The sequence below is a fragment of the Rhinichthys klamathensis genome, unplaced genomic scaffold (assembly GCF_029890125.1).
Source record: "Rhinichthys klamathensis goyatoka isolate OS25496 unplaced genomic scaffold, OSU_Roscu_1.1 h1tg000060l_1, whole genome shotgun sequence".
In the NCBI taxonomy this organism is placed as follows: domain Eukaryota; kingdom Metazoa; phylum Chordata; class Actinopteri; order Cypriniformes; family Leuciscidae; genus Rhinichthys; species Rhinichthys klamathensis.
In genome coordinates, this window is record NW_026606605.1 from 1180735 (window position 1) to 1196258 (window position 15524).

Genomic DNA, 15524 nt, shown 5'->3' on the forward strand with positions numbered 1-15524 from the left:
GCTGTGTTGAGTCTTCAATGCCAGTTTTCTCTGTATATTGACTTTTATGCCATTTTGTTGTTTTAAGATTTTCCATTCAATAGGGAAAAAACAGTCTGTTCCAATATATTAAAGCAATTAAATCAATTAGAAAATTGTCATTATTTACTCACTGTTCTAAACCTCTAATCTAGCCTTTAAAAATTAAATGTTTTTGGCAGAAATACAATCTCGCTTTACTTTCATTGTATAAAAAAAAAATAGTGAACTAGCCACTAACATCTTTTAAATTCCACTGACGAAAGAAAGTCATACAGGTTTGGGACAACATGAGGATGAGTGAGAAATGCCGATATTCATTTCAAGTGAAAGGGCAGAGTGAAATTACTGGATCATAACCAAAACAATTCAGCATAAAATTATATTAAATATACATTCATACACAAATAAATAAGAAAATAGTGAGAGCAACACATGGATTTTATTAAAAATGTCCATAGAACACTTCATAAAATCTATTAAAATGACTTGATCTTTCATTCAAGGCAAGGTCCAGGGCTGCCAGGTCCAAGATTTAAAATAATAAATATGATGGTGAGGAAGTGTACAGTCCTTGAACTTTTTACATCTTATCTCATTCTCACTCTACCATAAAATCATATACTTAGTCCCATGACGATGCAGTGATTATAGTTTAGCAATTAAATAAACATGTAACAGTGAATCTGGGTTGTGGTGTCTCATGGTAATCTGTAGTGTACCACATGTTTTTCGGTGTTTGAAAAAGCTTACGACATGCTATGACAATTGAGTGTGGATGGTTGCTGATGCTGATATCTTTTTGTAATTGCGTCCATTGAGCTGTACTGGTAATATTAAAAAGCATTAAAACATAAGAAGTGAGAGGGCATTGCACATTTCCTATGAAGCATTACAGAATAAAAGTTTTTTTTTCCTCCAGTTGTTCTCTCATATATCACACACACATAAAACATTTTTCCCTTTTACCGCCGAGAAAATCTGTTCTTGAATGCCTTGATAGTCTTAGCCATCATAGGAGCAATTTCTGAAACAGAAAACACAGACAAGTGGTAAAAATGTCCAAACATAACCAGTTCAATGGGGAAAATATTGGACATGATTTTATCAACACCTGGTTAATATACAGTAGTGGTCAAAAGTGATGTCTGGTATTTGATATTTGGTTTTAATGACCCTACAAGTTTCCAAAATGAGGAAAATACGTATATTTTTAAAATATTTTAAATATAAGGTAAGAACAAAATCACTTAACGTGGGGGTAAGGCATTTATCTGACAAAATTATTTGGCAAAAAAAAAAAAAAAAGGCAAACTACAGCAACAGGTTTTATTTTACCATGCAAAAAAATGCCTAAAAAAAAAAAAAAAAGCTGACAGGAAAAATCATACATTGACTAACATAATCAACTAATACTATTTTGTTGGTTGTCTCTTGTTTTTGCACGCATTCATAATTTCTTTGTATGAAAAGAGTATGTCCAAAAATTATGTCCGTACAATTTAGCAATTGACTATGTAATATGTATACGAAATCTTTAACATTAGAATAAATGCTTAAGTTAATTTTCCTAGGCCGAACATCACTTTTGGCCACTACTGTACAATACACCTATCCTAGAAATCTAGACGCATCCTAGCGGCAGCAAATTTTATTTTGCAGCCAGGGTGGTCTAGCAACTCTCCGTTGGCTCGCGAGCTGGAAAACCAAACTCTAGTCAGGCCAATCACATCGTGTATAGAGTCGGCGGGCGGGCTTTACATACTGACGACAGAGTTACGACGGTTCCCTGCTACTTGAAAACAAAGAATGAAACTGGCGAACTGCGGTCTTTCGAATCGGCTTTGGCCGTGACTCTAGAGGACTTGTCTTGGAGTTAAGCTTTTCTTTGAGAAAAGTACGGATCTTAAGTCATTTTAAAAAAAGAAAGATGTGTTTGTAGTTTTGCCGACCAGATACAGCAAAAGTTGAATCTATCAACTAGCTCCGCTGGTGGGAAAACGCTCTGGTTAGTTGTAACGCTATCCTATTGCGTGCAGAGGGAATAAAAGACAATCGTTTATCCCACCCCTCGGATTGAGCTCTGCCAATGGTGAGTTCCCAGACCCAACATCTTGATGTGGGTCTGGCTTGCCAGGCTACAATACATCCATTTCTATGAAAGAAATCATTATATAACAAATAACAAGGAGCTAAAGTATACATAGCCAGTGTTTCCCCTAGGATTTTTTTTCAGGGGGGGGGGTTTTTTCTTTTTTTTTTCAGTTTTTTTCGACTGCTAGTGTTGCGGAGCGGGCGTGTTACTGATACGTGGTGTACATTTTTTAGCAATCAAAAAGCATGTCTAATTAATTGAAATAGTGTATTATGAATCATTAGACGTATACAACATTTAAAAAAAAAATATGAAAAAAACATTCACACTAATTCTGTGTTGTGTTTTTTCTGGTAATAAAATGAAGACATAAAACACAAATTTTATCATTTATCATCAATTTTAATCATATGAAATTAAATAAACTTTTTGTCAAATAACGTGCTGCACAATGAGCTTTACTGCTAAAATTAAAACATGGATTATTCCTTAAAAAATTCAGTTTTGATGATAATTTATTTGGATTAGTGTTAGTATTATTACATTGGGACATATCTAAATTCTACTGTACAACGGTAATATTTTTCTGTCAAGTAATTAAACCGAACTTTTATTCATGACGGGTTGCCGTGAAGACCTTTTGAGTTTGTGTGTTTATGTCATAATGATAGTTTTTCTCAAATGAAGCGGTTAAATGATCACGAAGTGACTTTCGGAGTGGATCTAGAGCCTGGAGAGGAAGTTCATGCATTTGTGTCTTCATATAGGCCAAAAAAACAGCGCAAGCGTCACACGTGCTTCAGTGTGTGTGTGTGTTAAATGAAACTGCGCGTCGGCTGCACCATTCATTCACACAGAACAAGCAGGATTCGTATTTAAATTGTCTTTGTGGTTTAATATCCTCACACACTTGTCTACATCGCGATTTGATTTCAAGTGTACTGAACTGCTTTCTAATTATTCCTCAAAAGATTGACAAATTCCATGAAATTCCGCGTTATACAGTAAATTTATTTTTTATGACTGGATTTCGTCAGCAATTTAGGGGGGGGGGGGGTATAAACACTGATAGCTGTAGATAAATGTGTAACAGCAGCAGCTGAGCGATCATGTTTATTTTTGACTCACTTTTGACTTGTGGTTTGTCTCTGGCACTGTGTCCACCAGCAGTGCTGGGAGCAGAGGAGCGTGAGGAGGACTCAGGGGGGCTGCTAACAGAAGACTGACCAACCTCGGCGGGTTTGCTATGGGAGCTGTAGTTTGTTGCTGGTCTGATCCTGCATATGAAGAATCAAGAGTTAGCATCATAAAGTCAGCATGAAACTGAAGTTGCGGTAGTCTTTTCTTCCCATATTGTGACGTATATCCGAGTGAAACGGCTTCTCGGACAAGAACAAGTATAGGGCGGGACTTGATTTAAAAAAAATAACAGCGTGCACGGATAAATCATTTATAATAAATACTAGAATATTTCATTACAAAAACAAGTATTGTCCATTTTGATTTCATGGTGACTTTAGGGTGTGTTCACACTTGAAGTTCGGTTTGCTTGGTTTTTTTGGTCCGGTCACACTGGCATTTTAATACCGACCATAAATACATAGGGATATGTTCACAACCTGATTGGTGGGCTTTTATTATGTATATATTTCACAATGGAACTTAAGCCGGGTTCACACTGTACGATTTTGGCCATGATTTGACCATCTGAGACAAATTTTGCAAATCCTAAAAAGATTCCTCTGATCCTAGGCAAAAATTTGAAGTCTTTGATCGTTAATTTGACATGTTCACCGACAGCCGATTAATGACCATTGCGCTAAAATTTTATTCTGGCAGTGTCAGAAGATTTGACTCACAGTCCTGCAGTGTGACTTCTGCTACGACGACCGTCAAATTGTCTTCGTTTTTCAAGACAAGCCATGACCATAATTAACGTTAGAGATTTCTTTGTAGCCACCATTTCAATCCTGCGTGTAATGCAGCTCACAGTCACCGAACACGTCACTGATTGATGATGTAAAACTCCGGACGAGTTTTCTTGCGTGTCCATTTTTAACACGTCTTGACTATCGTGCAGTCTGACATTAATGAAAACTTGGATCTTATATTGTGACATGGCATGTTCGTACAGTCTGAAAAGGAACAATCGTAAAAGGACTATTATAAATCGCACATTGCGCACCCGGCCACCGAACATTCAAATCGAGGGCTAAATGCGCTCGTTGTATGTGCGTAGCTACATATGATGGTATTTTGACCAGCTGAGAACTCCTGTAGAGCTTATAAAATGTGTAAAGGAGTCAAAACAGCGTCAGGAATCCCTCCGTCACACACGAACGAAGATCAACATCGCAAGTATGATGAGAAAAAACAGGTATGTTTGAGCATTCTGTCCTTTATAGGCTCACAACTTGTGACATCATGTACCGTTTTTGGTCTTTGGTCCGTGTTGCTTTCATATTTAATTCGAACCGCACCAGAGTTTGTTTGGAAGCGGACAGAGACTCATCTTTTCAGCGTCTAGGTCCAATTGTTTGGTGTCACAAGATGACAGCGTTCACACTTATTCAAATGAACCACACTAACAGAGCAATCGCACCAGAGTTTGTTTTAAACAAAACAAACCTGCCAAGTGTGAACTCCCAAAAATCCAGTTACAACAACAAAAAATCTGAGAAACTTTGGGGGGGTTGAAGAAAAGAAGATTGTCAGCAGGAACATCATAATAAAGATTAATGCAGTATTCACTCACCTGGCAGATGGAGGAGCAGAGCTTGTGCTGGTGGAACCATTTTTAGTGCCAAACTTCTCTTGAAGACGGAGGATATTCCGCGGAGGCTTAGCGGCGGAGTTAACATACGCCATTTTAACTTGCCGTCCTGATAAAAGTCAATAATATATTACAAACATTGATTGTGAGCACTGGTCACTGAATCCACAGCGACATTTTTATTTCACTCATTTAGTTAATATGTTTAAGCAATTTACTTTTTTTGCAAAAAATATTGAGTTGAATTAACTGCATGATGTGCTGATTAATTAATTAATTGAATTATCTTCATTTGGGGGAGTTTCTCACCAAATATTGAAATGGATGATATTCAAAGACATTGCCATCTGACATGTTAGATAAGCAAAGCTTTGAATAGACATTATAAAAAGTGAATTAAAGGTGCAGTAAGTGATTTCTGAGAAACACTGTTGAAAGCACCACAACTAACTTGTAGCCAATTAGCAGTAGGGGGCGTGTCCTCCCATGATGGGGGAGGAGAGAGAGTGAGCAAGAGGGAGATTTGAAGAATGACTGTAGAAAGAGATGGCTGAGAGACATTACAAGAGAGAAAAACTCAGAGAAATACCACTTCCTCGCTTTTCACAAGCTTTATTTTGCTTCACTTCTTCTAGGATAAGGAGACATCCACTGCATTGTGTGTTTGTGCATTTTGAGGGCGGAGCAATGAAAGTGGTGCGTTTGTTTGGATTGAATTTAAAATATCAACAGTGTTCAACATTGAGTCTCAGAAATTGCATACTGCACCTTTAAGCCAAATATATATGTTTGCTGTACAATAATATTTTTCCCCCAACAAGTCTTGTATTAATTTTATTATGAGTTAAATTGACAGCTTTACTGAAAAGTAAACGTTTATGCATTAACTTAGATCTAAATGTACTGACTACTGCCTGCGAGCACCTTTAGGTTTGTTTGCATGGGCAGAGCTGATGTTCATCGTGAGCTTGCGCAGACGTTCTTCCCGTTCTTCATGGAGCCGGAGATACAGCTCCCTCCAGGATTCATACTCTTGAGGAGTTTCACGTCTAAAATCCCGCTTGCAGTGTCTCATCCACAGATCATCTGACTCTTCTGTGAAATACTGAGAAGATACACTTGCAATCAAAGATTTGCCCAAAATGAGCAAAAAAATCTTCATAAGTTTTCTTGGGAAAACCTTGCATGCAGCGTTAATCTTGAGATAAATGACTAATGTTCAAAAGCTTGGGGTTAGTAAGCTTTTTTAATGTTTTGTAAGAAGTCTCTCTTGCTCACTAAGACTGCATTTATTTAATCAAAAACAGTAATATTGTGAAATACTATTATAAATTAAAAATAACTTTTTTTATTGCAATATATTTTAAACTGTAATTTAATCCTGTGTTGCAAAGCAGAATTTTCAGCATCATTAATCCAGTCTTCAGTCACATGATCTTTCAGAAATCATTCTAATATGCTGCTTGGTTTCAGAAAACACATGTGCTGCTTAAAATGCCCTATTATGCTATTTTAAAGGCTCATAATTTTGTCTCCAACAGTAGGTTTACATGCATCCAAGGTAAAAAACAAACAAAAAAAAACCTACTTTTTCTCATAACATACAGTCCATTGCAATATCATCAGTGTCTGAAACAGTTCGATAAAGCATTCGGTCTCTCTAAAGCTCGCCTTTTCAAGAGCCTACTCAGCTAAATCTTTAGTAAAATTATAAATATCTTTACTGTCGCTTATGTTTAATTTAATGTATTAATATAATGCATGTAGAATACCACAACAGGTATGTGATTAAAACTGTAAAATAGATAATCTGCACGTGACTGTTGACAACTTGACACACATACCTGATTACACTGCTCAATCCTGTAAAGCTGCTCAGGCGTGCATCTCTCCAGAACCGGCTCCAGAATCTCAAATGGCACTCCGCCCACTTCATCAATTGCTAAAAAAAAAAAAAAAAAAAAAATATCAGTCAAAAGCTGATAAATTTTTAGGTGATGTATGCGGTAAACACTTCGGCCAGCCTGAAACATCATGACATCCTTTACAGCGATTTGAATATGGCAATTTAAAGTGCGGTTTCTGTAACCAGATTTTTTCACACACAGCCATCTGTGACTCTTGAGATGTGATTTGTTATGTAATATCCCATAAGGGCTAAACACTATACTGAAGTGTTTAATTAAAATATTATTAAAACAAATAATCAGAGAATGAGAAAACTCACAATCTATATTGTTCTGCAGGACTCTAATGCACTGATCATACAGAGACATCATTTTCGGCAAATACGCGGACTTGGACCCAGAGTACACAACCATTTTGGAGTTCAGCCTTCGACCTGCGCAGCCAAGATCCTCTTCGTCATTTGACACAGCGACTGAAGGAGAAAAACATGTCAATGCAGGAGGAGTCAATGCAGACAGAATCATTGGGATGTATACACTTCTGTTTCTTTCAGGTATGTTAGGCAGTTTGATTTAAAGGGGCATATTTTGTCTTGATTTTGTTTTTGGGCTCTAGACTACTAGAATAGGTTTTTATGCTTGAATAAAAAAAAATCTTATTTTTTCACACATTTGACATTGTTGCAGCTCATCACTTCCCAGTCTGTCAGTAACGCTCTGTTTAGTTCCTGTCTCTATAAAGCCCCTCCTTCTGAAAAGCACACTGTGCTCTGATTGGTCGCCCGGACCAGTGTTTTGTGATTGGTCAAGCGCTTCAAGCGTGTTTGACATGTCCCGCCCCTTACCATAACCGTTCTATTCCAAAATTGTCATGCCTTTCACTCGCCAACTTTCCTCCGTCTCGTTCACTCGGATGCAAGTCATTGCTTACGTTGCATGAGTGCCCACTACTGGAGAAACCTTTGCAATAGGCTGAACTGGAACGTGCTAAGATCACTTGATCACTTAGAATCCACTATGGGTTTGATTTATTATTATTTTCTATCCCTTACGAAATTGTTTAATGCAGCATTCTATATAATTCATCACATTTATATAGCGCTTTTCTGGACACTCAAAGCGCTTCACATAGAAGGGGGAATCTCCTCAACCACCACCAATGTGCAGCATCCACCTGGATGATGCGACGGCAGCCATAGTGCGCCAGAACGCTCACCACACACCAGCTTACTGGTGGAGAGGAGACAGAGTGATCAAGCCAATTGGTATATATATATATATATATATATGGGGATGATTAGGAGGCCATGATGGACAGAGGCCACTGGGCAAATTTGGCCAGGATGCCGGGGTTACACCCCTACTCTTTCGAAAGACATCCTGGGATTTTTTGTGACCACAGAGAGTCAGGACCTCAGTTTAACGTCTCATCCGAAGGACGGTGCTCAATTGACAGTATAGTGTCCCCGTCACTATACTGGGGCGTTAGGACCCACACAGACCACAGGGTGAGCACCCCCTGCTGGCCTCACTAACACCTCTTCCAGCAGCAACCTGGTTTTCTCAGAAGGTCTCCCATCCAGGTACTAACCAGGCTCAGCCCTGCTTAGCTTCAGTGGGCAACCAGTCTTGGGCTACAGGGTGATATGGCTGCTGGCTATATGTATATAGGAGTGTTTGAGTTGTTTATTTTTTTATTTTTATAATTAATATATCAGAGTTGTTTGTGGTGGGGTAAATTAAACGCAATATTGCGTTGACGTCACAATTGTGTTGCATTGTGGTATATGGAGTTGCCTGAAGTGTACATATGAAGTAGACTCGCTCCCTCGGTCAAAATCGAGGGAGCGAGGGTCTGGTCCATATAAACTTCCCTCATCCACTTCACGAAGTGGAACACACTTCAAAATGGCGGCAGGGATTCACCCGAGGGGAAGTGCTAAGGGAAGTTCGCAAGTGCGTGTCTAAAATACCCCTTTTCCACCAAAGCATTTTGAGAGCCGGTTTGGAGCCAGTGCCTACTCGCGAACCAGTTCTTTGTGTTTCGACAGCCAAAGAACCGGTTCTCGGCCAGGAAAATTGGTTCCTAAGCGTCACCAACTCTTTGCTGGACTAGAACAGTTCTTTTACCACGTCATGCTTACGTCGGGGGCTGGGGGCGGGATTATTGTGACCAACAAGCATCGGGAATGGGAAAGCTAAGACGTATGGCGACGTACACAGTGACGTAACGACGTCGTTCGCTGGGCTCTCTAGTCAGTGGAAAAACAAACCGGTTCTGAGAAGGTTCACAAGTTGAACCAACTTTGAACCAGCACCAGTTCCGAACCAGTTCTTTTTTGATGGAAACGAGGTAAGTGGACTGGAACGCAGCCCAGTTACAACACGCTACTAACTAACTCAACCAGACCCCGCCCCTTTATTTTGTGGGAATTATTTAAATGAGGAATATTGTGACGTGTTCGTTCCCGGAAGAAAACTCAAGACTACAATGGAGGCGTTTCAGGGGGTTCAGAAACACTGACACTGATATAGAGAATAACTCCCGCTGGAGGGACTCTGTGCTTTGTAACTTTGCAGAGCTTTTTTTTTGCTCAAACAGCAACATTACACACTAAAGAAAGTTGAACATAATAGGTCCTCTTTAAAGTGTTCTAAAACTAAAAAACTAGGGCTGTCAGTTAAACGCGTTATTAACGGCGTTAACACAAACCCATTTTAAAGGCGTTCATTTTTTTATCGCGCGATTAATGGTCTTTTTGGCCTAGCAAACTGTAGGTTTTTTTCACATGCTTTTGCAACAGGACACGGCATGCGCGATGAAACCCATTCATTTCAATGGCTTGCGCCGCGCGAGGACGTTTTGTTGCTTCGCCGACCAGTTTTGTTGCTTCGCCGACCAAAGCGCGAGCCGGATCTAGCTAGACTGGAAACAAAACAACAGGCACTCGTTTGGGCTTGCGAGCCGGCCAAATAGTAGGTTAACGTTACGTTTTGAGCGGATGACGAGCGCGAGACGCCGAAATGGATGCCAATAAGATTCTGAATGGAAAGTTTACTTTTAATAAGTTGCCAAATGGTTCCATTGACAAGACCAAAGTGATCTGTGTGTTTTGTCGTTGTGAACTGAGCTATTATCATCGCAGCACGTCCAGTCTGAAATACCACTTGATGATGGCCAAGCACACACACACACACACACACACAGCTGATGCGAATTCTCCGCCCCCTCGTCAATATCAGGACCTCGTCAGTATTTCTTTCACCCTTTTATTGATGGACAGTGTTACATTAAGAGATTATTTGCTCCAAGTGATAATGTTTGTGTGAAATTGAACACTGTATATGCCAATGTTGTTTTCAATAAAAAACATTTGCACAAAGCAAGCCGATCCACTTTTCTATGTTGATAAGAGCATTAAAATGAGAAAAAATAATGGGACAAAAAGAAATCAAGAGACATTTAGAATAGATAAAAATGTGCGATTAATCGCGAGTTAACTATGACATTAATGCGATTAATCGCGATTAAATATTTTAATCGTTTGACAGCACTATAAAAAACACGTACTTTTGCGTCTCTGGGGGGACAGTGGCGTAAGATCAATGGAGGGCAGTGGCCTGTAGTTGGGCTGGATGGATGGCAAAGGGATATCAGGCAGCATGGGAACCACATCCACTACCTGGAGAAATAATGATTAGAAATCCTTTGACAAATCCCTTCACCCCACCAGAATAACAAGTTCAGCCTCACCTTCCTGCGTTTCTCTGGAACAGCAGGCGTGGTCGCTGAGGAAGAGGGTGGCTTTGAGTGTTTACTGCTGGTCCCGTTAGCCTTGCCAGACTTCGAGGAAGCCGAAGGGACCGAGGCAGGAGGCTGAGGGGGTCGCGAGGACTGCTTTTTCTTCTTTTTGCTTGGGGTCGGAGCGTCGTACGTGAGGAAGGATTCAAAAGACATGGTTGGAGCTTCAAAAGGCTCCTCTTCCTCATTCATTTTCTCTGGAACTTCCCCCCTCTCCCTTGATTTTCCTTAAAGACAAAAGCAGATCCAGCTAAAATCTTATACTTAGAATAAACAAACAACTCGTATTCAGAAAGAATGTATTAAATTGATCAAAAGTGACAGTAAAGACATTTAAATGTTATGAATATATTCATAATATAAATGTGGTTCTTTTGAACTTTCTATTCATCAAAGAATCCTTAAAACAATCATGGTTGAAGACTGGAGTAACGATGCTGAAAAAAGTTGATTTTAAAATTCATTAAAACTGCTGTTTTAAATTGTATTAATATTTCACAATATTACTGTATTTGTCATGAAATAAAAGCAGACTTGGTGAGCATAAGAGACTTCTTACCATCACTTCCTCCTTTCTTTTCCTTTTTGCTCTCGTGTGAGCTTAAATGTCGATCATGTTTAGATTTGTGACTCGTCCCACCCTGTTGCTCTCGTTCGGCTCTATGCGTCCTCGCCTTGCTGCTGCCGCCACCCGTGGGTCGGTGCTTCCGTCTCTCCTGTTCCCGTATGTCTTGGGAACTGTGCTCTCTGACTGGCTCTTTGTGTGGCTTGTTGTGTCTAATGTCATTTCGTGGGGGACTAGGCTCAGGCTCCGGCTCATGCTCATGCTCCGGCTCCTCTTCTGGAGGGCTTTCATACTCATCTGACTGATACCCCCTTGCACTGCTGTGTCTGTACTGTGAGCTGTAGTGCTGTGGAGGCGAGGGCGAGTAACCATGCTGGTATTCCATCTCGTCGTGTTGCTCTTCCTCCATAAGTGGAGGTTCGTCCGGAGACCGTTCCCGGACTCGTTTGTGCCCTCCAGACTCATTAATGCGTGAGTGGGAACGCCCCTCCTTTACAGTTGGTCTATTGATAAACATGAACCATATATAAGCTTATTATTCATCTCTTATCTCACAACATTGCCACGGTTCCAAAATTAACACCCAACAAACATCAACTTAGAGTAAAACTCATCAGCAGTGGTAACTTATATTCACTACGGTTCAAAAGTTTGGGGTCATTAAGACTTTCTTATAAGAAATTAATACTTTTACTCGGCAAGGATCCATTAAATTGATCTAAATTGACAGTAAAGACATCTACATTGTTACCAAAATATATACATTTCAAATAAATGCTTTTCTTTTGACATTTCTATTTATCAAAGAATCCTGAAAAAAATGATAATGTTCCCACAAAATAATGAAGTTAATTAGTTGCTTTTAACATTGATGATGATAAATGTTTCTTGAGCAGCAAATCATCATATTAGAGTGATTTCTGAAGGATCATGTGACACTGAAGACTGGAGTAATGATGCTGAAAATTCAGCTTTGTTCACAGGAATAAATTACATTTTAAAATATATTTCACATGGAAAAAATTCTCAATATTAAGATTTTTGATCAAATATATGCAGACTTTCTGAGCATAAGAGACTTCAAGAAAAAACATCACCTTCCCTAAACATATATAAAAATATGTATGGCCCATACATTTTTCTCAAATCACTCGCCTTAGGCAGTTGTGACAAAGTTAATTCTGGACCATGAGCATATTCTAAAGAACAGTTGTTTCAGTTTCGGTTTTCTTTACTAAGAAGTTCTGCATTTTCATTACCTAAAAAAACTTAATTGCAATGAAATTAGCAGATAATAGATCACTTTAAGAAGCTTACCTGTCTGCAGATCTCTCTGGCACCAGCTTTTTCCACTTGGCCACAAGGTTCTTCGCAACCTCCCCAGCAAATTCATGTTTGCGCAGAGAATTCACAGCCTTCCCAATGCCAGTTTCCTGCAAGAATCAGAGAAAACATAAACATATTAAAAGCTAGAGATCTGTGAGATCAAACCAAAAGTAATAGATGTGAAGATAAGCAATATTTTGATCTTACCACCAGGATGTCTACCGTCATGGGCAGCTCCCCCAACCTTTTGAGAGTTTTCAGAAGCTAGACAGAACAAGGAAGAAAAATATGAACGCATATCACAGACAAGAGAATAATTAATCCATTGTCATGTTTATACAGATATATATATACACAGTTGCATTTGACAGTAATAAACATTTATGGCTGATACATTTTCTCGTTACACCCACCATTGCCAGTTGTGGAAAAATTTAAATTTTGGACCATGACAACAACAATATTGTAATTAAGGAGCATATTGTCAAAATGATCAAATCAAGCATTTATCTGCACTGTTTGTGGACAACTACATTATTCTTATTACCTACAAAAAAAAAATCATTTACAATGTATTTAACATATATAATACTAAAACACGAATCGCATCATTGTATAAAACTAAACCTAAAACCACAGAAAAGAGATGTGAGCGTAGTTATATATATATATACCCAAATTAGTGCTGTCAAACCGATTAATCGCATTAACATAAAAGTTTTTGTTAACATAATATGTGTATACATTTTATTATAATTACATATATATGTGCGTGTACATTTCTGTGTATATATACACGTATACACATACACAGAGAAACATATAACATACATATATATTTACAGTACACACACACACATATTATGTGAATATTATGTTACACGCGATTAATCGATTTGACAGCACTAACCCAAACACATTAAATATAGATTAACCATATAGATAACTCTTAGAAAAATACTGGCAGTACCATATCATGCACCATGATATGTACATATTTCAAGGAATTGTTCATGCCAAAAAGAGTATGGTAAGAACATGGTGCAGTGTCCAAAGAACATGGTAGTACTAGACATCTGTGTAAATAACAGTAGTGTCAAAGTTATTAGTTTATTGTATAGTGTCCAAGACTCATTTACCAAACCAAAATTGCCAGATTTACCAAACAAGACATTTAAGTGCAAGACATTAACAAGACATTAAAGTGTAGTCGTGGCCTCCAGGGGAACAGGGGGGTCGCATCTGAAACTCGGCTCTACACAATAATGCCACCTAGTACGTAGGCAGTTCACTAAATTTGAGACACAGCCTTAGTGTAAGTACAGCGAGTATTGCGGAAGAACCATGTTTTATAGAGAGTAACATGCACTCTGCTGCACTATCACGGCCTGTCTTCATCTGTCACTGTTATCATAATAAATTGCTATGGTTGTCATTTCTGCTAACTGAGCATTAGCTTCTGAGAAAGTGCCTGATTCTGCTTCCTCTGAATCATATTTAAGGAAAAAGCACCATCCAGATTGATTTATCTGATCGATCATTCATTTCACGGTCTGCTGCTGTTGTAATTGTTATACGTGAGATTTCTGGATAGCAATTTTGCACGATCCTTAGACTAGACACGACCAGAAGCGCGTATAACACAGTAATACACGGCGCGAAAGCGTCGACGTAAAGTGTTGGCTTCGTCTCAGAGAAAGGGTGTATTACCTTGCGAGGCTCTTGATTCTCCTCGAGCCTCAATCGCAACTTCTCGACTACTTCCATTAGCTCCTCCGCCATGTTTACAGCTGGTACATATTGCCCGGAAGTGGGGGCCTGCTGTTGTTTCAGACTGCTACGAACTTCCGTCACTCCGAATACAAAAACCGGAAATACGTAATACCGCTGTCATAAAGCCATCTTGATCACTCGATGAGGTCATGATGCTTTTATAATTCAAGGTTGTGGGTATTTCAGATACATTCTACTAAGAGAGGTTAAATAGAGTCGTCAGTTTTTACTAGCAAACTATAATCTTATAATTTGCAATGGCTTTATATGATGAACAGACTGAATTTAGGCTTTTATTCACAAACATTCATCGACTCACACATCAGTTGTGGTAAACAGAAGCTAAAGCATGTTCGCTTGACGTGCGAGAACCAATGAGGTTCATTCTTGTGTTATGCGGCACTTTTGAGCTTCAGCAAGAACCAATGACCAGGTTCGGTTGAGCTTCTGTTTATGTTCACTAATCAAAGGTTATATGTGAATAAAAGCCTAAATTCAATCTGTTCAATATAAAGCGGCCGAGTCTCCTTAGAAAATTTGGACTAAACTGCTCAATTCATATGGATTAGTTGTACAATCTCTTATGAACTTTATGAAGCGTCAAAGTGGTAGTTGCGTAGCTGTCAATGGAGGGACAGAAAGCTCTCAGATTTCATCAAAAATATCTTAATTTGTATTCCGAAGATGAACGAAAGTCGGTCCCACTTTATATTAAGTGGCTTTAAGTACTATGTACTTACATGGAAAAATAAGTACAATGTACTTATTGTGTTCATGTTGTATTGTAAAACACTTTTGCACCTATTGAGGTGTGATACAGGTAAGGTTAGGGTCAGGTGTGGTGGTATGGGTAGGTATAAGGGTGGGTTAAGGTGTAAGGGAAGGGTCAACTGTGTAATTACATAAATTAATTACAGCTGTAATTACATGCTGGTATTTTTAAAATATAAGTACAATGTAAAAACATGTATAAGTCCATTGTATCAAATTATTAATTTCAATGTAAGTACATAGTACTTAAAGCCACTTAATATAAAGTGGGACCCGAAAATCTTATGGGTTTGAAACGGCATGAGGGTGAGTAATTAATGAAAGAAATTAAAAATTTTGGGTGAACTATCCCTTTAAATTATTAAAATAAAAGGACTCACCACAACAACAGTAAAGCATCTACTTGACTAAAGACGCAAGCAAATGCTCAAGCATCATCACAGACTGGAGACTGAAATGTACAGGCCTACTGAATAAGGAAAATGTAAAATATT

At 38.7% G+C, this 15524-nt stretch overlaps 1 protein-coding gene across 1 annotated transcript; it reads right to left on the bottom strand.

The window, feature by feature from the left end:
- Positions 1–441: 441 nt before the first annotated feature.
- On the bottom strand, positions 442–14339 carry eloa (elongin A). Its single transcript, XM_056249487.1, has 12 exons — positions 14197–14339; positions 12694–12750; positions 12478–12593; positions 11155–11663; positions 10548–10822; positions 10365–10476; positions 7114–7266; positions 6731–6828; positions 5811–5991; positions 4869–4995; positions 3242–3390; positions 442–1045 (listed from the first exon to the last, which is right to left on the bottom strand). Exons 1-12 carry the CDS (start codon positions 14266–14268, stop codon positions 984–986), a joined length of 1911 nt encoding a protein of 636 aa, XP_056105462.1. The 5' UTR covers positions 14269–14339; the 3' UTR covers positions 442–983.
- Between the last annotated feature and the right edge of the window lie 1185 nt (positions 14340–15524).